The sequence below is a fragment of the Heloderma suspectum genome, chromosome 5, assembly GCF_057233095.1.
Source record: "Heloderma suspectum isolate Gila_16-S chromosome 5, 16-S_ref, whole genome shotgun sequence".
NCBI lineage: Eukaryota > Metazoa > Chordata > Lepidosauria > Squamata > Helodermatidae > Heloderma > Heloderma suspectum.
The window spans coordinates 95,500,688-95,520,933 of NC_139462.1; the positions used below are offsets into that span (position 1 = coordinate 95,500,688).

At 43.8% G+C, this 20,246-nt stretch overlaps 1 protein-coding gene across 1 annotated transcript in view; it reads left to right on the top strand.

Annotated features, from left to right (window-relative positions):
* Nucleotides 1–18,033, top strand: part of KDR (kinase insert domain receptor) — a 60,063-nt gene extending 42,030 nt beyond the window's left edge. The window contains exons 20-30 of the mRNA XM_084860313.1: nucleotides 1,456–1,544; nucleotides 3,811–3,955; nucleotides 4,551–4,651; nucleotides 5,954–6,076; nucleotides 6,322–6,433; nucleotides 7,329–7,428; nucleotides 7,916–8,021; nucleotides 8,514–8,665; nucleotides 11,891–11,987; nucleotides 12,106–12,194; nucleotides 16,842–18,033. Of these exons, the coding sequence (XP_084716439.1) occupies nucleotides 1,456–1,544; nucleotides 3,811–3,955; nucleotides 4,551–4,651; nucleotides 5,954–6,076; nucleotides 6,322–6,433; nucleotides 7,329–7,428; nucleotides 7,916–8,021; nucleotides 8,514–8,665; nucleotides 11,891–11,987; nucleotides 12,106–12,194; nucleotides 16,842–17,055 (1,328 nt within the window). The 3' untranslated portion in view covers nucleotides 17,056–18,033. The remainder of the gene's footprint in view (nucleotides 1–1,455; nucleotides 1,545–3,810; nucleotides 3,956–4,550; nucleotides 4,652–5,953; nucleotides 6,077–6,321; nucleotides 6,434–7,328; nucleotides 7,429–7,915; nucleotides 8,022–8,513; nucleotides 8,666–11,890; nucleotides 11,988–12,105; nucleotides 12,195–16,841) is intronic.
* Nucleotides 18,034–20,246: the final 2,213 nt, after the last annotated feature.

The window sequence follows — 20,246 nt, forward strand, 5'->3', positions numbered from 1 at the left end:
AAGCTGCAAACATAAATAGAACCATTCCTGTGAACAGCAGATTAAACAACAACAACAAATCAGAGGTTCCCTAATTGATTGCAGTTTGTATGTGGGGTGACCTTCTCTAAACCTTTGTGTGTCTCCTTAGAGAGCCACTGCCAGTCAGAAAAATACATGCATCCACCTGCAAGTACCTTTGCAATCTGTCGACCGCTTTTTAGGGCAAAAGTAGATGCTGACCCACTTTGCACATAACTAATTATGGGTTAAGCAACCCATAATTAGTTGGGGGGTGTGGCACCGAATCGAGCATGCTGCTTCTCACCCGCTCATTGCTTCCACTTTGTATCAGTTTTCATAAACAATGCAGGACCGCCCCATTCCTGGGTTGTTTGGTGCGACGTGCAAACCCAGAATTCTGGGATGTTGATGGACAAACAACTCAAGAGTTTGAACTCACGGTTTGTTGTTGGGTTCAAACTCCAGGTTGTTTGTCCCAGAGTTCCAGGTTCACACGTCACATCAAACAATCCAGGAATGCAATGCAGCAGTGGCGACTGCACAGGAGGCAGCGCTCTTGCTTTGGCACAGCCCCATCAATTCATTAGGTGATGTCACGCAGGTAATTGGACTCTTACTGAGCTCACCTGAGGCAAGGGGAGAAAGGTTTTTTTTACCTCCCTATTTCAAGACTATGTTGTAGCTCAGGCTGTGCTGCAGTTGGGGTGTAGAGGAACTTAAGTATTATTTTGTTTGGAACCTAGTATGTACTATATTTGGAGGGATAATTACTCTGGTAGAGGTTGGTACATAGGTATGCTTTGCCCCAGGGCAACTGGTGGCCCTCCAGATGTTTTGGCCTATGTTGCCCACGCCGACTTACCCCATCAGAGCTGTTTAGGTGTGTCCAACCTCACATCACATGCGGGAAAGGGGAGTAATGATCCCCCTCCCCAGAAATGTGTTTTTCCAGCTGGGGTCACTTCTGGTTTCAAAGCATGGCTAGGTAAAACTAAAATCAAAACTGCTGCTTCTCGCCCACTTGTCGCTTGTTAAGAAGAATTGGCAGAATGGGGAAGGGTTAAACACCTCCTCCCACGCACTGATTCTTCCCACTGAATGTCACCTCCTCCTCACGCCCTGTGTTAGGGTTGTGAGGGACACACAGGATGGAAGACCTAATTTCAGTCATAATTTCTAGTTCAGCCCTGAATCACAGATGATATGCGTTGGATGTACTCACATGCAAATGTATGTGTGTAAGTGTCAATTCACAGTACAAAATATTCTAAGGGGGAGTGGGATACGGAGAGTGTAAGCATCCTATCATGTATAGAGCTATGTAAAACAGCCATTTGTGTTACACATGGTCAGCAAACATGTCTCCAGATATTTTGCTTAGGCCGCAGCCAGAAGCAATTGTCCAAAAAGTTAATGAAAACCACATTTGTGTTCTTAATTTTGTTTATTCAGGTCCACTCATGGTGATTGTAGAATATTGCAAGTTTGGAAATCTGTCAGTGTATTTAAGAAGCAAGCGAAGTGATTTTGTTCCATACAAGGTGAGGTCTGCATGAAGTGTAGGGAACATTTTTTTTTTTCATTCAAGAACTTTTAAATGTTTCCACTATGAGATCTGTTGGATGTTACTAGAAATTGCACTGGGATTAAAATGATTGAGAGCCAGTGGGTTGTAGTGGTTCGAGTGTTGGACTAGGGCTGGGGAGACTCAGGTTCTAGTCCTTGCTCAGCCATGAAGCTCACTGGGTGTCTTTGGGCCAGTTACTAGCTTTCAGCCTAATCTACCTCACAGGGTTGTTCTGAGGATACAATGGAAAGGAGAAGGACTATGCAAGCCACCTTGATTTCCTTGCAAGAGGAAAAAAGGTGGGATGTAAAAGTAATAATAAATGAAAATACACATTCTGAAAGTTTCTCAGCGAAACCTAAGCTTCAGTAGGTCATGTGCTGGTCAGCACTGGTTTGTACCCCTCCCTTCACTTCTTACCTTTGCTATTATTAAATGTACAAATGTGCAAAGAAGTTAGATTTCCACTGTACCCTTGGTGGATTAGACAACAATTCACTACTGCCTATAGAAAAATAATATTGTCTTGCTAATCAGGATAAAGCTTTGGGCCTATTCTTATGTTACCAGGGCAGAGTGGCTGTTGCTTTCTCATGGCTCCCTCCCACACTATTCAGGTAAAATTGGTAGCCCCAGTTCAGCTAAATATTAAGACCTTTAGAGAAGCTCCGTTTGGGCTTGCAGAAGTGCAGGGCATTTCACTGACAGGCTTGCACTCCAGCAGCCCTTCCTAAAATGTCCATGTGATCAGTGGGGGCTGGTGGCTCTGATTTCAGTGGGGCTGTGATTCCATTCTGGGTTTTAGTCAGAACCAGCCAGAACTCTAAAGGAGCTATCCAAGGTGCTCATTTCTAGTCCCCAAATGGGTTCAGCACCTTGGATAGCTCCTTTAGGGTCTTAGTTAGTTCTGACTAAAACTCAGAATGGATTCACAGTGCCACCAAAACTGGAGCCACCAGCCTCCACTGCAAGTGACCATGCAGTGTTGCCCCCCATGCCCATGTGACCCCCACCACCGCCTCCCATGTGAAATTCTTATCACAGTTCTCTTTCTCCCCAACCGCTTTTGTAAGCATCTTTGTTTTGCCCCCATCTCCATGAATTCCCCCTCAAAAAGGAGAGAGCTATTCAGCACAGCTTTATTTCCAACACAGACACTGCCGAGGTTTAAAGTCCTTTCCCCACAAGCACAGTCTTCAAACAATTTTTAAAAAACACAGACGCCTTAGCAAATATCCTAAAACCAGGAGTTCACAAAATGCTGGGAAAGAAGAGCTGGGCTGTAATAGCAGGGTTGACCCTGGATGTTTCGCTGCCTGAGGTGAAGGACAAGATGGTGCCCTCCATTCTGCATACAGAATCCAGACAGAGTGGCAGTTGGGTATGACTCTAAGAGTGGAGCATCCTCCACTGCACTGAAGAGCAACAGGCTTAGAGCAGGGGTGCAGAGCCTGTGCATTCCAGGGGTGGACGAGGCTGAAGGCCAAAGTGGCAGGGCCAGAATACCAAAAATACCAGCATATTGTGGCTTAAAGCTCCTACTGATAGAAACGAAGCCTTAGGAGAGGCACCTCAACCTTTAAGAAGGGTGAGAAAATGGCACAAAAGCTGGGAAACTACTAAATGACCAGTGGCTGGGGGAAAGGGGTGTGGCCTTCTGGGGAACCCTGGATGGCCAGATTGGGCCCCCAGAAGGCTAAATGTGTCCCCCGGGCCTGAGGTTCTACTCCCCTGGCTTAGAGAGTGCAGGGCAGACTAGCTTAGGGGGAACAGGGGGAGTATCTTCTACCTGAGGTGGCCGCCTCACTCTGCCTAATGGTAGGGCTGGCCCTTCTAGGTCACCAAAAACATCCAATAGCTTTCAGCAGCACTGTGGCAGCTCACATGCCACACAGCAATCACAACAAGGATGAATGTGCTATTGGAGCAAGCATCGCATTTTCTCAGGCACAATACACTGCCCCTTGAGCGCCCACTCACACAATGTAATATCCCTCCAACAACAGTACTCCCCTTAGCAGAGATGTGTGGACTGTGCTGAGCAAATGGGGAAACAAATGTTCAGCTGCACCAAAACCTGGGCTGGTTTTTCCTCCAATACTTGATGGCATCTCCTGGCTATAACTGCCTCCAATATTTGCTTCTCAAGAACAGTGTAGGTCTTGCACCGCTTTGCTTTCTGCCACGATAGGCTAATGCAAGTTCTGTTTCCCATTTGTTTTGTTTTTTAAACCTCATAGGCCAATAATGCCAGGTTTAGGCATAGAAATGGTGAAGTCCCTGCAGACCCAAAGAAACGCTTGGACAGCATTGCAAGTAGCCAGAGCTCAACAAGTTCGGGTTTTGGGGAGGAGCGATCCCTCAGCGATGCGGAAGAGGGAGAAGGTGGGATTTGTCTTCCATCACTGTATAACCTTAGAACAGCCTTCCCCACACTGGTGTCCCCTGAGATGTGTTGGCCTGCAACTCCAGTCATCCCCAACCAGCACAGCCAATAGCCATGTTGTCTGGGAATGATGCAACTTGCAGTCCAATGCTTCTGGGGGACCCCAGGTTGGAGAAGGCTGTCTTAGAATGTTAAGACTGAAATTCAAGTGAACTGAATCACCGCTGACTGCAGGTGATTTAAGAAAATGAACCTCTGAGTTTGAAGAGTGGGATAGAAATAAATAAAAGAAATAAATGGATGAAAACTCAACTGCATACCTAAACGTTCCTAATACATACAGTCTTGTCTACTCAGAAGTAAGTCCCATTGAGTTCAGTGGGGCTTACTCCCAGGTAAGTGGGTTTAGGATTGCAGCCTAAATCACTGGTGGGGTTCCTGTTGTACAGCTCCAGCAATCATAAAACCAGAAAGTAAGAACTGTAAGGATGGAAATTGGAGGACAGGGTTCTTCTGTCCTAAAGTGTGAACAGTATTAATCAGGATGCATGGTGCCATTAAACACTGCATATAACTTAATCTTTCCCTTTACAGCAATGTCTGAAGATCCTTGCAAAAACTCTCTAAGCCTGGAGGACCTCATCTGCTACAGCTTCCAGGTGGCCCGCGGGATGGAATTCCTGGCATCTCGGAAAGTAAGGAATTTCTCTTGGGGAAATGACATCTGTCAGATGACTCCATGCTTCAGGAAATGATAGTGATAAGGATGGTGCTTAATAGAAGGACACTGTAATGCTCATGTCCGGTGTTCACTCAACATTTCCGAGCACTCGGCGTCTAAGCCGTTGATATTAGGAAGTGCTTGATAAGAATGTCAGCACTTGTAAATTCACCGCCGAGCGTGTGCATCCATGTGGGTAGCTGGCTGCCCATTTCTTATGGTCCCATGGGGAAGCCTGTTTTACCATTAATTGATCTATCCACCTAATCAGTCAATCAATCAATCAATTTAGGCTGCAATCCTATGCATGCTTAACTGGGAGTAAGCCCTGTTGAACTCAGTGGGATGTACTTCTGAGTAAACCTGGATAGCATTGTGGTATTAGTTGATTTATGTCCCACTTTTTGACTAGAACATTTATAAAATACATTGGATACCTCAAGAACCACAGGTTCAAAACAAAGTAAAACACCCAGCCCCACTGGAACAGGAGCTGGGATCTGATATCCCTTCCCACAGGGCAGTTGGTGGTTGATTGCCCCTCAGCTGGGTTGAGGGGATGGTCCAGTTACAGCAGGCTCTGATGTCTTCCTTGCCTCCTTCCCTTGCTCTCCTGTTCCTTTCCATAGGGCAGCTAGTAGCAGATGGCCATGTGTTGGGCAGGGCGGGGGTTGGACAGTGCAGCTGGAGCAGGCTCCAAGGTCTTCTTTGCCTCCCTGCCTCCCTCACCGTGTCTCCACTACTCCATAATTTTTACCAGTTAAGCAGAAGTGATAAAATTGTATGGTCAGCAGCTACACAGTACTCAGCTATGCGTATGGTCAGCTAGGCATGGATCCACTGATCTATTAAGAACAATTCCTTTCATGGTTCTTCTGTAAGACTGTACCGCCACAGGATATTTGTGAACAATAGCTTATTTTGAAAGGTCTCCCATGTCAAGATCTTCCCACACATGGAATGTTTATAGCCAAGCCTTCTCCCTTGCAAATAACTTATCCAGCTGCAGGGAGGTTTTGGTATGGATGAGTTTTCAAACCAGTGATCTCGTTTATCTTCAGAGGCAGTGTAGCCTTTTGAGAAGACTGTACTTCAACAGAAACAGCATAGTTAAACTGAGTCTCCCATGACTTGCTTGTGGTAATCCTGCAATAAGATCCGCAAGGAGCTTGAGCCTTGCAAAGAATATACCAATTAACATAAGGTTAGCAAAGTTGTGAAAGTGCAAGTCTCTGGAAGAATTCAAACAGTAGACCTTTTGTTCATCTCTTTGCAGTGTATCCACCGTGATCTAGCAGCTCGCAATATCCTCTTGTCTGAAAACAATGTGGTCAAAATTTGTGATTTTGGATTGGCCCGCGATATCTACAAAGATCCAGATTATGTCAGAAAAGGAGATGTAAGTTTCAGTGCCTGAAATCTTGAGATATTGTGAATGATGCTAACAATAGTATAACAACATATATTTAATGCTTCCTTTTCTTCACTGCTTTGCTAATATTTTATAACAGTTTTATTTGTATACTTTATGGTTTTAACTTTTACAGTAAACTGCCCAGAGAACCGTTTTTTCCATTATTGGACAATATATAACTATAGTAAGTCAATAAAAAAATACTATATTGTTGCTTCTTAAACTTCTAGGCTAGGCTACCCCTAAAATGGATGGCACCGGAAACTATTTTTGATAGAGTATACACGATTCAAAGTGATGTGTGGTCCTTCGGCGTCCTGCTCTGGGAAATATTTTCATTAGGTATGTCGTATTTGTTGCTGACTACACGTCTCAGATCATAACAACAGAGCTTCTGAAATGTAATCATATTTAGTTTCTCTTTCAGAATTAGGATATATACCAGCTTCTCCATAAATGCAAGACAAGCTAGTGAATGTTTATCAAATATTTAATTAATAATGTGTTTGGAGCCATTTACTTCATTGCCCCTCAGTAAGACACAAGATAGACCTGTGGGTGGCTTATAGAATCAATTGTACTCCCACTGAAATCAGTGACACAATCCCTCTTGATCGCAGTAGGTCTGGAAGTTGCCTCTGCCTGATTTTGGGGGATCTCCCCCCTTAGTCCCCCCCACAGTCTCCCATCCCCCTAACCCATGGGGAGCCTTTTTGAGTGAGTTGCAGTGGGGAGGTGGGGTAGGGAAATCGACTTCCATCAGACCCATTACATGTGATTTTTTTTCTTCATTGAATGCATCGTAATTGGATACATTTTAGTGGAGCAGGATTATAAGCAATTATTGAAATATAAACAATTATAAGCCATTATTGGACCAGGATTATAAACAATTATTGAATTGTATTGATGCTTTAGCTGTCCAATCTATTGAAGCAGGTTGTGCTATTACAATGCAAGGTTACTCGTATGTGATGCAAACAGCCTCTTTCTGGTTGGAAAATATATAGCCCGGAATCAACTCAAATATCCAGACATTTTAATAACTTTCTGTGAAGGTTGCTCATGTAAATGGAGTTGTTGTGCTTGCAGATCCAATTTGATGGATCCTTGATGGATCCAGTCTAAGTGATCCCCAACAATTTTAGCCAGTTCTCATACCCACATACTGTAAGGAAGTTGAACAATAAGGCCAGGATGTTTAGCACCTTACTAAAAGGAACTCTTGTCATTTTAGGAGCCTCGCCATACCCTGGTGTAAAGATTGATGAGGAATTCTGTAGAAGACTGAAGGAAGGAACAAGGATGAGGCCCCCAGACTACACAACACCTGAAATGTAAGAACGTTTGCTTGTGCAAATATGCCTTTATTGCAGGAGTTGATAACTCACTTAGGAATTGGCCTGGAAAAAATATCACACGAATCCTGCCACAGGTGGCCAGTGGGGCTTTGGAACTAATGGGGTGGAGGGAGGAACCACAAGAAGCCACATCTGTTCAGCTCCTGCCTTTCTTCTTTCCTTCCTTCCTTCCTTCCTTCCTTCCTTCTGACAGTAAAGTGTTGACCACTTCTCACTGCTTTGTTCTAATGATAGCTATCAATACTAAGCAGAATGTGTTAATTCAACACATTTGTATTTCTTTATAGGAAGGGAGGGCAACTTATGGTCCTCCAGATGTTTTGGCCCACAACTCCCATTAACCCTCACCATCGGCTATGCTGGCTGGAGCTGGTGGGAATCATAGGTCAAAACATTTGGAGGGCCACAAGTTGTCCAGCCCTGCGTTTATCAGAATGCTATTACTGCTATTTTATTCCTCCAGGTATCAGACCATGCTGGACTGCTGGCATGGGGACTCCAAGCAAAGACCTGCTTTCTCAGATTTGGTGGAACGCCTTGGAAATTTACTGCAAGCAAGTGTTTGCCAGGTATGTCAGTGCTCTTCAGACAGGGATGTGGAAGAATCCATTTGGGGGGTGGAGCCCGACGACCTTTCATTGGCTCGGTGCCCCAGGCTTCAGTCCGTTTTCTGCTAACTGGCCCGACTCAGTCTGCAGTGTGTTGGGCCAGTTAGCGGATTTTCTTTAATTTGCGCAAATTACAGCCACAGTTTGTGTAATTTGTGCAAAGTACATCTGCAATTTGCACAAATTATGGAAACTTGTGCAAAGTGCAGTCTGACCCCTCCCCCCAATCCGCAGAAAGTCCCCGATGTTCAGGGAAAACCCTCAGCTCAGCTCACAAATGCAGGCCGAGTTGGGCAGGCAGCGGAAGTCTATCTAGCCCCAAAAGGGCCGGATTTCCAAACCACGGACATTCCTTTCCTCAAACTGCCGTCACCTCCCTGAAAAAATATATCCCTTACCTCCAGTCAGAAATACTAGAAATGTAGAACTATTCTTGGTTATCTTCTGCATCAGGACGGGAAAGACTATATTGTCCTTCCACAAACGGCACTGCTGAACATTGAAGAGGATTCAGGACTCTCTCTGCCAACTTCACCTGTTTCCTGCATGGAAGAAGAGGAAGTCTGTGATCCCCAGTTCCATTATGACAGCACATCAGGAATGAGGTTTGTAATATAATGACCATCCCACTGGGTGGTGCTTGTCATTCCCCCCCTCCAACCCCTGCTATTTCTTTGTGAGTGAGATAGTGGTGTGAATGAGGAAGGTCTTTATGATGTTCATTATTTATATCTAACCATGTTCCCTAGGTTGCAACATTTCCAGAGCCACGCTATGCCCACATTGCACTGGGACTGGAGATAACACTACCACTACAGTGATGGAGCGGCTGCCACATCCAGTGTTTTCCCAGCCCAGGATGGCAGGGAAATGACACATAAAGTAGAAAACACAAAACCAGTGCAATAATGGTGGACGTGTGTTCAGCATCCCTGGAAACACTGCTGCGGGCCAACTGGATTGCACAACAATGCCCCCCCACACAGAGGGAGCCAATGAACTCTCTGCAACTGGGATATGCTCTTGCATCACAACACACACAACATGTACAATCAGGCCAGAGCATCTCCACTCCATCAGACGTAGTGATACATCCAGCAATAGCCCCACTACTGCCATTTTCTGGGCCTCCCAATAAGCAAGGCTTTCAATCCTCTTATGGTCTTCAAAACCACAGTTTTATGAGCATGACTCACACAAAGGGGAGGAAGGAGAGCCCACCCAACACAGCACCCACATGGCTCCCTTGGCAGGACATCTGGTGCAAGCACAGATGATTCAAGGTCCACCCAGGGAGAGAGATGATTTTGCCATGCAGCATGAGAGCGGGCTAGGTCATACAACAAGAGGAGCCACAGACACACACCGAAAGCTGCAGCCTCCAGGGCTTCACTGCATAGGACACGGGGAGCAGGAGATGGGTGTTTTAGCCCCACCAAGGGGAAGATGGGAAGGGGCAGCTGTGACTAGGGATGCTGAAGAAATCCGCCATGGACTCAAGTGAGGCTGGATTCCAAAGAATCCGACCTCCAGAGCCTGCAGCGAACCTGGAGGAGTTCCCACAGAACTCCTCCACAGTGGTTCTCTGGCTTCCTGTAAAACGTGATACACTAATGGCGGCTGCTATTAGCTTATCGCAGGAAAGTTACAGTCATAAATGGTGTATTGTACCCCATTTGCAGCCATTAAGCACTTACTTTTACCTAACTACAGCTGTAAAAAGTAAATGCTTTACGGCCACAAATGGCTTAAAATATGCCATTTACAGCTGTAATTTTCCCGTGATAGGCTAATGGCAGCTGCCATTAACATACTGTTTTTTATAGGAAGCTGGACAGCCACTCCGCCAACTCCAGCAGATACGGCACGGCTCCAGAGGCCCAAATTGCCCTGCAACGAATCCCCCCCAGACTAGACAGTGGGGGGTTCGTGCATCCCTAGTTGTGACCCTCGAGATACATTTTGCTTGTTCAAGGAAAATATCTGCCCATATGACCCCCTTCCCTGGGACTCTGGGAAGAGTTCAGCACCCACTCTGGCTGATGATAATGTTCCTGTGAATTTGGCAATATCTAGGAGTGGTCTCTGTAATTTTCTGCATAGTGCTCTTGGCAAAACAGAGATGGTAGGGATGTTTTTTAAAAAAGTTTAGAGATATGATCATGGTACTGTAAGCCCCTGAGTTAATAGCATTGTGATTAATAAAGTTTGCAATATGAACAAACTTGACAGAGCTTTGAAAACAGTTGCTCTGGTTCTCTATTTGCAGTTTCCCACTGGTTTTGCTTGCTGACCCACACTTTCCTATTATTCTGCAATAATGAAGGAGTTGGGGAAAGCTACCCACTGTATTACCTTTATAAAGAGACCCCAGACTGCTGGAAGAGAAACAGTCAGAAAGAAAGTAGCTGCAGGACTTATTCTTAATTTATTTCTACAACACCTACAATTGACTAGGCACTGTATAACTAGAGCTTCAGTGATGCTCAGTGAAGCATATGAACCATTTTTGCTTTTGGATACATTTATTTTTTTAGAGATCCAAGATAATATTGTAGCAAATCAGTATGTCTTTTGTTCAAATGTTCTGCCTCCTACTAGGAGCTATTCTGGTTTACTTGCCAGAGAGGGGACATCTCAGATCCCACCAAATATTTCTAGATCTCACCAAATCTGCCATTGGCCACACTTCGGTTTTAGGTTTCTTTGTCAATAGTAATTTCCAGTTCATTACTTGTTTCCCACTTTGGTGATGGTGGTAGCCACTGGAGCGCTCCATCAGGAAAATCTGGTGGGTTGGTCGTCACAGAGTTGGGAACTCTTCCAGCTCAGATGGTTTTTCTTGGAGAAAGCCTTTGGGAAAGGGGAGTTGTACAAGATTCAGTGCCAATTCCAACAATTTAAAAGGAGAGGAGTTTGCTGAGTTGGTTGCTGCTGTCTCCAGTCCCGTTAGGGGTCTCAGAAGCAGAGTCCAAAGAAAAAGATTTACAAGAATGATCCAAGCTTCTTTGTTTGTTGTACTTAAACAGAACAGTTTGCAAAAATAAGAATTTGAAAAATGGAACAACATGCTTAACACAGAAAGCAACAGATTTTATTTGTTTCAATAGAAAGGTCTTTCCAGGGTTCACTTCAGGAGAAATATTTTCAGCATCAGAAGAAAAAACAACCCTCTGTCTTGTGATAGGCCCCTTTTTTCCCTGCCTGTATTAGAATATGCTTGTGCTGCCAGGTAAGTCATCTGAAGCACTTGCCACAAGCACAAGCTAAGATTCTCTGAGCCACTGCTCAAACCATACATACTGTGTTTGAAGCAGCATGAAAACGTTTGGATTTGTATTCACTGCAAATGATCCAGACAAGTTGGTCACCAAAAGCATAGTCAAATCTAACCCAGGTAGGAGAAAACTTCCTACCCAGTCCTAAAACATTTTCTTTTCTTACTGAGACTTTCCAAATGAAACTCAAATATTTTGAGGTTCAGGACAGCATGGCTTGTGACCAACCCAAGCCAAACACAGCCACAGCTTGTAATATGCCAGGGGTTTAACAACTCCAGCCTTCATTTTTTGCTGTCCTAATTCAGGTAGCAAAACCCAGAACTTTTTTGTTTAGTGCCAGCCAGAAGAGGAAAGCTCTGGCCCTCAGGCCAGAAATGACCACAGAGTTGCCCATCTGGCCTGCCAGCTTCTTTCCCCCTCCCCTCCCCCAGGTCTTCCCCCTGCCTTAGTGGATCACAATTTGTGCAGGCCTGGCATAGGATGATAGACTCTGATATCCCGGCACTCTTAGCAGCTCCATCAGCACTGACAAAGATATTTGTTTTTCAGTCAGCACCGCAGAGGAAGTAAAAGAAAAAGCCGTCCTGTGAGTGTAAAGACCTTTGAATCTGTACCAGTAGAACCAATAGTAAAAGTGGTACAAGAAGTGAGTCCATGTTGCATGTTTTATTGTTTGTGCTCTTTGATCCTTTTTGTGCTTTTCCATTTGAGACATGTCTTTTGGGGGTCTTTCAATTTGGATCCTGTCTTTTGGGGTCTTCCAGGATAATCAGACAGATAGTGGGATGATTCTAGCATCTGAAGAGTTAAAGACACTAGAAGAGAAATCCAAGCAACTGATTTTGCCCTTTAGGTAAGTCTGGAAAAGCCGACATAACGCATATCTTCATTGCAAGATGGTGTAGAACAGGGCTGGACTCTTGAAACAAGGAGGGTAAAGTTTCCCACCCGTCCCTTGGCAGCTCTGCCTCCTACCCTTCTAACACCGCTGTCTCTATCCTGCAGTGGCATTTCCAGGATGCACATTGTGTACATGCTTCCTAGACCAGCCTGGTGTCCTCCAGATGTGTTGGACTACAACCTGTATCATCCCCAGCATTCCCATTGACCCTGCTGTCTGGGGATGGTGGGAGCTGAAGTCAACACGTGCCTAATGATGACTATAATATTATGAATCAGGATGGTATTTTCCACCAAGCCGTGTCCAAGCGCTGGCAGCTGAGCCTATGATCGTTTTAATTTGCTCATGTTCTTCCAAAGTGATTAGTGTGGCAGCCAATACCACTTTTGGGGTGCAGTTGCAATGAGGGCTCCAGAGCTGTGAGAAAGTTTGGCCTGCCCCCTTGCTGCTACAGTGCCATCACTGGCCCTGCAACCCCAAAGGTGGCATGAGATTGGCTCAGTTGCTTGCCACTCTCGTCACCTTGGAGGAAGATCAGTGAATTAACACGGCACTGGCCAGCTCCAGCTTTGCCTACCAACAATGCACTGGCACTAGCATGCTGCAGCTTGCTGCCATTGGCACCTCTTTGGATGTCATTTGGGGACACTCTGGGCCCCTGAACCAATGGTCTGGCCCTAATGGTAGTAGCCACCAGGCACAAACCCCAATAATAGTTCACAACTGTATTGTCAACAACGTATAACAGGACTGAATATATATATACATAACAGAATGCCCATCAAAATCTGTTTCAGCAAATCACCTTTCTCAAGTGCATATATGTAGATTTTGAGTTCTTGGGGGAAAAAATCTTTTCTGATCCAGTTTAAATAAGTTGCTGTTTAAACTGAAACAGATTTTTATCTGCATTCTGTTATGTATATATGTCCCCTTCATGGATCACTGCCTTGTTGTGGCGAAGGGGCTTGCGTAACTCAGTGAAGCCATAAGCTATGCCGTGCAGGGCCACCCAAGACGGACAGGTCATGGCAGAGAGTTCTGACAAAATGTGGTCCACTGGAGAAGGAAATGGCAACCCACTCCAGTATTCTTGCCAAGAAAACCCCATGGAACGTATCACAAGGCTAAAAGATATGACGCCGGAAGATGAGCCCCTCAGGTCGGAAGGTGTCCAATATGCTACTGGGGAAGAGCAGAGGGTATTTCCAAGTAGCGCCAGAAAGAGTGAAGCGGCTGGGCCAAACCCGAAAGGACACTCAGCTGTGGATGTGTCTGGTGGTGAAAAGAAAATCCGATGCTGTAAAGAACAATATTGTTTAGGAACCTGGAATGTTAGATCAATGAATCAAGGTAAGCTGGAGGTGGTCAAACATGAGATGGCAAGATTGAACATCAACATCTTGGGAATCAGCGAGCTAAAATGGACAGGCATGGGCGAATTTAATTCAGGTGACCATCATATCTACTATTGTGGGCAAGAATCCCTTAGAAGAAATGGAGTAGCACTCATAGTCAACAAAAGGGTGGGAAAAGCAGTACTGGGGTACAATCTTAAAAATGATAGAATGATCTCAGTACGAATCCAAGGCAAACCATTCAACATCACAGTAATTCAAGTCTATGCCCCAACCACTGAGGCCGAAGAAGCTGAGGTTGATCGGTTCTATGAAGACCTACAACACCTTCTAGAACTAACACCAAAAAAAGATGTCCTCTTCATCATAGGGGATTGGAATGCTAAAGTAGGAAGTCAAGAAATCACCGGGATAACAGGCAGGCATGGCCTTGGTGTACAAAATGAAGCAGGACAAAAGCTAATAGAGTTTTGCCAAGAGAACATGTTGATCATAGCAAACACTCTTTTCCAACAGCACAAGAGGCGACTCTACACATGGACGTCACCAGATGGTCAATATCGAAATCAGATTGATTATGTCCTTTGCAGCCAAAGATGGAGAAGCTCCATACAGTCAGTAAAAACAAGACCTGGAGCTGACTGTGGCTCAGATCATGAGCTGCTTCTTGCAAAATTTTGGCTTAAATTGAAGAACGTAGGGAAAACCACTAAACCGTTCAGGTATGACCTAAATCATATCCCTGATGAATATACAGTGGAGGTGAGGAATAGATTTCAGGGATTAGACCTGATAGACAGAGTGCCTGAGGAACTATGGATGGAGGTCCGTAACACTGTTCAGGAGGCAGCAACGAAATCCATCCCAAAGAAAAAGAAATGCAAGAAAGCCAAGTGGCTGTCTGATGAGGCTTTACAAGTAGCTCACGAAAGAAGGGAAGCGAAAAGCAAGGGAGAAAGGGGAAGATATACCCAACTGAATGCAGAGTTCCAGAGAATAGCAAGGAGAGACAAGAAGGCCTTCTTAAATGAACAATGCAAAGAAATCGAGGAAAACAACAGAATGGGAAAGACTAGAGATCTCTTCAAGAAAATTGGAGATCTCAAGGGAACGTTTTGTGCAAAGACGGGCATGATAAGGGACAAAGAAGGCAGGGACCTAACAGAAGCAGATGAGATTAAGAAGGGGTGGCAAGAATACACAGAAGAACTGTACAGAAAAGATCTGAATGTCCCTGATAGCCATGATAGTGCGGTCACTGAACTTGAGCCGGACATCCTACAGAGTGAAGGCAAGTGGGCCTTAGGAAGCATTAGTAACAACAAAGCTAGCGGAGATGACAGTATTCCAGCCGAGCTATTTAAAATCCTAAAAGATGATGCTGTTAAAGTGCTGCACTCAATATGCCAACAAATCTGGAACACTCAACAGTGGCCACAAGACTGGAAAAGGTCAGTTTACATTCCAGTTCCAAAGAAGGGCAACGCCAAAGAGTGTTCAAACTACCGCACAATTGCGCTCATTTCACATGCCAGCAAGGTGATGCTCAAAATCCTACAAGCTAGGCTTCAGCAGTATGCGAACCGAGAACTACCGGAAGTACAAGCTGGGTTTAGAAGAGGCAGAGGAACTAGAGATCAAATCGCCAACATTCGCTGCATCATGGAGAAAGCAAGAGAATTCCAGAAAAACGTCTATTTCTGCTTCATTGACTACGCTAAAGCCTTTGATTGTGTGGATCACAACAAACTGTGGCAAATTCTTAAAGTAATGGGAGTACCAGACCACCTTACCTGTCTCCTGAGAAACCTGTACGAGGGTCAAGAAGCAACAGTAAGAACCGGACATGGAACAACCGATTGGTTCAAAATTGGGAAAGGAGTACGACAAGGCTGCATATTGTCACCCTGCTTATTTAACTTATATGCAGAGTACATCATGAGAAATGCCGGGTTGGATGAATCAGAGGTCGGAATTAAGATTGCTGGGAGAATTATCAACAACCTCCGATATGCAGACGATACCACCCTAATGGCAGAAAGCGAAGAGGATCTAAAGAGCCTCTTGTTGAGGGTGAAAGAGGAGAGTGCAAAAGCTGGTTTGAAGCTCAACATTAAAAAAACGAAGATCATGGCATCTGGCCCCATCACTTCCTGGCATATAGAAGGGGAAGAAATGGAAGCAGTGACAGATTTTACTTTCTTGGGCTCCAAGATCACCGCAGATGGTGACTGTAGCCATGAAATTAAAAGATGCTTGCTCCTTGGGAGGAAAGCTATGGCCAACCTAGACAGCATAGTAAGAAGCAGAGACATCACCTTGCCGACAATGGTCCGTCTAATCAAAGCGATGGTTTTCCCAGTAGTAATGTATGGCTGTGAGAGCTGGACTATAAGGAAGGCTGAGCGCCGAAGAATTGATGCTTTCGAACTGTGGTGCTGGAGAAGACTCTTACGAGTGCCCTGGACTGCAAGGAGGTCAAATCAGTCCATCCTAAAGGAAATCAACCCTGAGTGCTCATTGGAAGGACAGATAATGAAGCTGAAGCTCCAATATTTTGGCCACCTAATGCGAAGAGAAAACTCCCTGGAAAAGACCCTGATGCTGGGAAAGATTGAAGGCAAAAGGAGAAGGGACGGCAGAGGATGAGATGGCTAGATAGCATCACTGATGCAATGAATATGAACTTGAGCACGCTCCGGGAGAGAGCGCAGGACAGGAAGGCCTGGCGTGCTATGGTCCATGGGGTCACGAAGAGTCGGACATGACTGAACGACTGAACAACAACAATGTATATATGTATTCGGTCCTGTTATATGTTGTTGACAATACAGTTGTGAACTATTATTGGGGTTTGTGGTTGGTGGATATTATCTTAGAACCCCTTGTTGTGAAGTATTCTGGCCCTAATTGTACCACAAAGCTTGAATGAAAGCAGTTTGAGGAAGAGGACTAGCCATATGTCAGCTGGTCTCTCACAAGTCAATAGAATGGGTCCTGCTTTCCATCTCTCCCTCAGCTGCAGTCCAATAGAATGGCTACTGTTAGATGACAGTTGAAGGAGAGGAAAAGCCTGCTAGAACTGATCTCTCAACAGAGCTGATGGAGCAGACCCTGTTTCCCATCTCTTCTTCTGCTGTACCCAGATTATCCATCTTTATCTGCAAAACAGATGGGTAAACAGGAGCTAATTTTCAAAGCATGGTGTGAAGTTGCTAATGTTTATTTTTTTATTTTGCAGTGGGCTGGTATCCAGTAAAAGTAATGAGTCTGTTATGTCTGAAGCTTCCAATCCAACAAGTGGCTACCAATCAGGATATCACTCAGATGACATGGACACAACAATTTACTCTGGTGAAGAAACAGAACATTTAACTCTCAGGGAAGATGCTTCTCAGACTTGCTGCACACTGGTATATGGTCCTGGGATACCCCTAGGCCCACCTCCTATTTAAGAAACCCTCCAAAATAAACATCGACTGGAACTTGCACCCAACATTGCCTTTTTCTTAAACCGTGGTATTTGATGGCCGGAACATCTGTGTTCACAGGAATTGGAAAAAGTGTATGTTTCTCTACATCTTCTTTGATAAGAAGGACAAAGCGCTACATTAGAGGATCCAAACTCATTGCTTGAGAGACCTTAAAAAAATGACCGAGCACTGTTTACACCCATGACTATATCCGTGTAGATGGTTTGATGATAAAGAGAGCATTGCAACCTTTCGGACATCCATGAAATGTTATGCTGACACCACATTTCTATGCAATTGTGTGAAGATGGAATAGCATTCAGCCAGAGTCCTTTGGATTTTCAGTCTTGTCAGCCATCAAATTTCAACAGTCCCTGGGCATTAGTTTTTGGGAAGACATTGTCAGTACAATTTGCTGGCCTTGCAAAATTACCTTTCACTTACATCTCTACCATTAAAAGGAACCTTCAGACTAAATCTCACTAATAAATACTGGTGAAACAAACTGGGGAACACTGGTCAAAAGCAGAGCAACTATCCCTCTTTTTGAAAGAAGTCATATTTAGGCTGTGCGGGACTTAATTGGCTGAAGGTCTTCTTTCGATGGAAGCTTCCCACTGCACTGAACCATTATATTTTGGCTCAGTATGTACAGAATCAGTGAAATGATCCAGGAATTTAACCTTACGTTTTGGAGATCTTGGCTTGATTTGATCAAAACTGTGAGGTTCCTCTTGAGATACAGATCCAAGCTTCTTGCTAGGAAAACACACATCTTGGATATAGTTTCTATGTAACTCAGCAAACAATGTTGTCAGTGAACTCATATGTATTAGTGACATTAATTACTAGCTGCTCAGATTTTATGACAGATGCTGTTTAATGTAGAAATTGTTAGACCATTTTCCGTGTGTTTGTTGCCCAGAGTTCTAACAACATATGAAGTATATTACAAGATTTAAAAAAAAAAGAAAAGAAAAGAAAAAGGATATCCTGGTGCTATTTTGACTGGTGTTACTTTTGTATTTTTTGTTTTGTTTTTTATTCATGGTTTTGTATTTTGTATAATATTTCAAGAGGTGGAAACCATGAGCTAACAAAAATGGCACATATAGTATTTATAGTCTGAGTAGAAAGAAATGTAATATATTAATAAAATAAATATATATTATATATATAATGCCAATGCAGTGAGACTTTCTTCTGAGTAAACATGGATAGGACTGGGCTCTTGATTAGGAAATGACTCTTACCCCAGACAGAAAACTTTCCAACATGTTCTAATTTTGCAGTTGACATGTAAATATTTCTGTTTATCACTTTGCGTATAGCAGTTATGTTCCCTCTGGTATGTCATTTGTTCATTTCTTATTTCCAGTATTCATATACAATGGACCAATAAATCAGTTTTGTGCCATTTTAAATTATTTATATGTTCAGAATTTATTGGGCAATCATTTCCCCCCACAAATATTTTAGAAGTAATTCAGATCATCAAAGGAACAACTTCACACCTGGTTTTGAAAGGAAGTTGGCTTTGCGTGTTTCTGTTTTTACATGTATTCTGTTTCAGGAACAAGTCAGAAATCTGTTGATCTATTTAGCACTCATCTACAGTTCTTTTCTTAGACTTTTTCACTGAAAGGCACCTGGTCTTTCAAAATACATATTCTCAGTGCAGTATTCTTGGCAAAACACCAGCTGGGTCATATCTAGCTCAGCAGATGTCAGATTATACAGTATTTTAATTATGATATTTATGGTAAATACAATCCAATTCAAAGTGGGCTCATGACTGACTATGCTTGCCTCCCTCCCTCTCCCACACACACACACACACACACCACTTAATGTATATATTTAGGTGGTGTGATGCAGTTGCCTCAACTGTTTTAGTGCACAGCGGTCCTGGAAAATTGTATTGACTCTACAGTCCACTCTTACGTTTGTTTACTTGGAAGCAAGTTCCAATGAGTTCAGTAGGACTTACTCCTAAGTAAGAATGCACAGGATTGCAACTTCAGCCATGATGAGGTGTCCATGTCCATCTGTTGCCACATATAGGCAATCCAGATAGAAGTGTTTGACATACTACCACAAATGCTCAGAGAGCAAACTTTTCTTTGCAGTATCAAGGTCAACCTTGCATGCTTGGGCAGACACACGCAACTGGGTTTCCAGAATCATGCTGCTGGAAACAAAATGCTGGACTAGATGGAACTTTGGTCCAATCCAACAGGACTCTTCTAATCGCACAATCCTATGCATGTTTACACAGAAAAATGGCCTACAACTCCCAGCATGTAGAAAAAACAATTGTTCTACAATATGAAATCCACAACTCAAGATATACCTCAACAGTGCAATGCGTGAAATTGGCAGGCTGTACATTGCATGGAGCCTTAGTGTTCAGACATGTACATTTACGCTGGTGCACACTAGAGACAATATGGAGGACTCAGCCAGTCAGAGATTTAACTTCTAGGAGACTCTGGAGAAGGAGCTAAACAGGCATTTTTATCAGGTACAGGTACCAGAAAATAGGAACGCTCCCTCCCAGTAATTAGGGACAAGTGGGTATGTCTGGTTTAGCATTTGTTACACTAATTGTAGCTTTTTTAAAAAAAGAATTAACGTGAGATCCTTCTTGTCCATGACTGGCACAACATTCTGACAACAAAGATGACTGTTCCGCCTTCTTCCAGAGCATCAATTTTATGACATCATAAGCAGTCATAAAATTCGGGAAAAGTTCAAAGGATTTTTGCCAAAATGTGCAACAACATTTAATCCATCTCTGCAGATAAACTGCCCTCTATAAAGGGTAGTTAATCTACATTTGAACAGCCCTTGGATTATGCAAAAATGGTGGATCTTTTCCCTAGGCCATTCAAACAAACAAGGACAGACTATCTCTTGATTGGATAATGTGTTGTGAAAGAATTCACATTAGCATGAAATGCATCTTTGCTGCTATGATAAAGCGTTCGCAGTAGTAACTTAAACAAAATTGAACACTGAAAGTTTTCCCACATATATTTTTATTTTTGTGCAGCTGCCTATTGATACAGCTGCCTCATTATTATGAGCTTTAGGTCTGCATTTTGTTGTGCTGGTAACTGTGATTTCAATCCCCCCCCCCCCCGCACCTCTAGCTTTTTCGTCTGATTAAG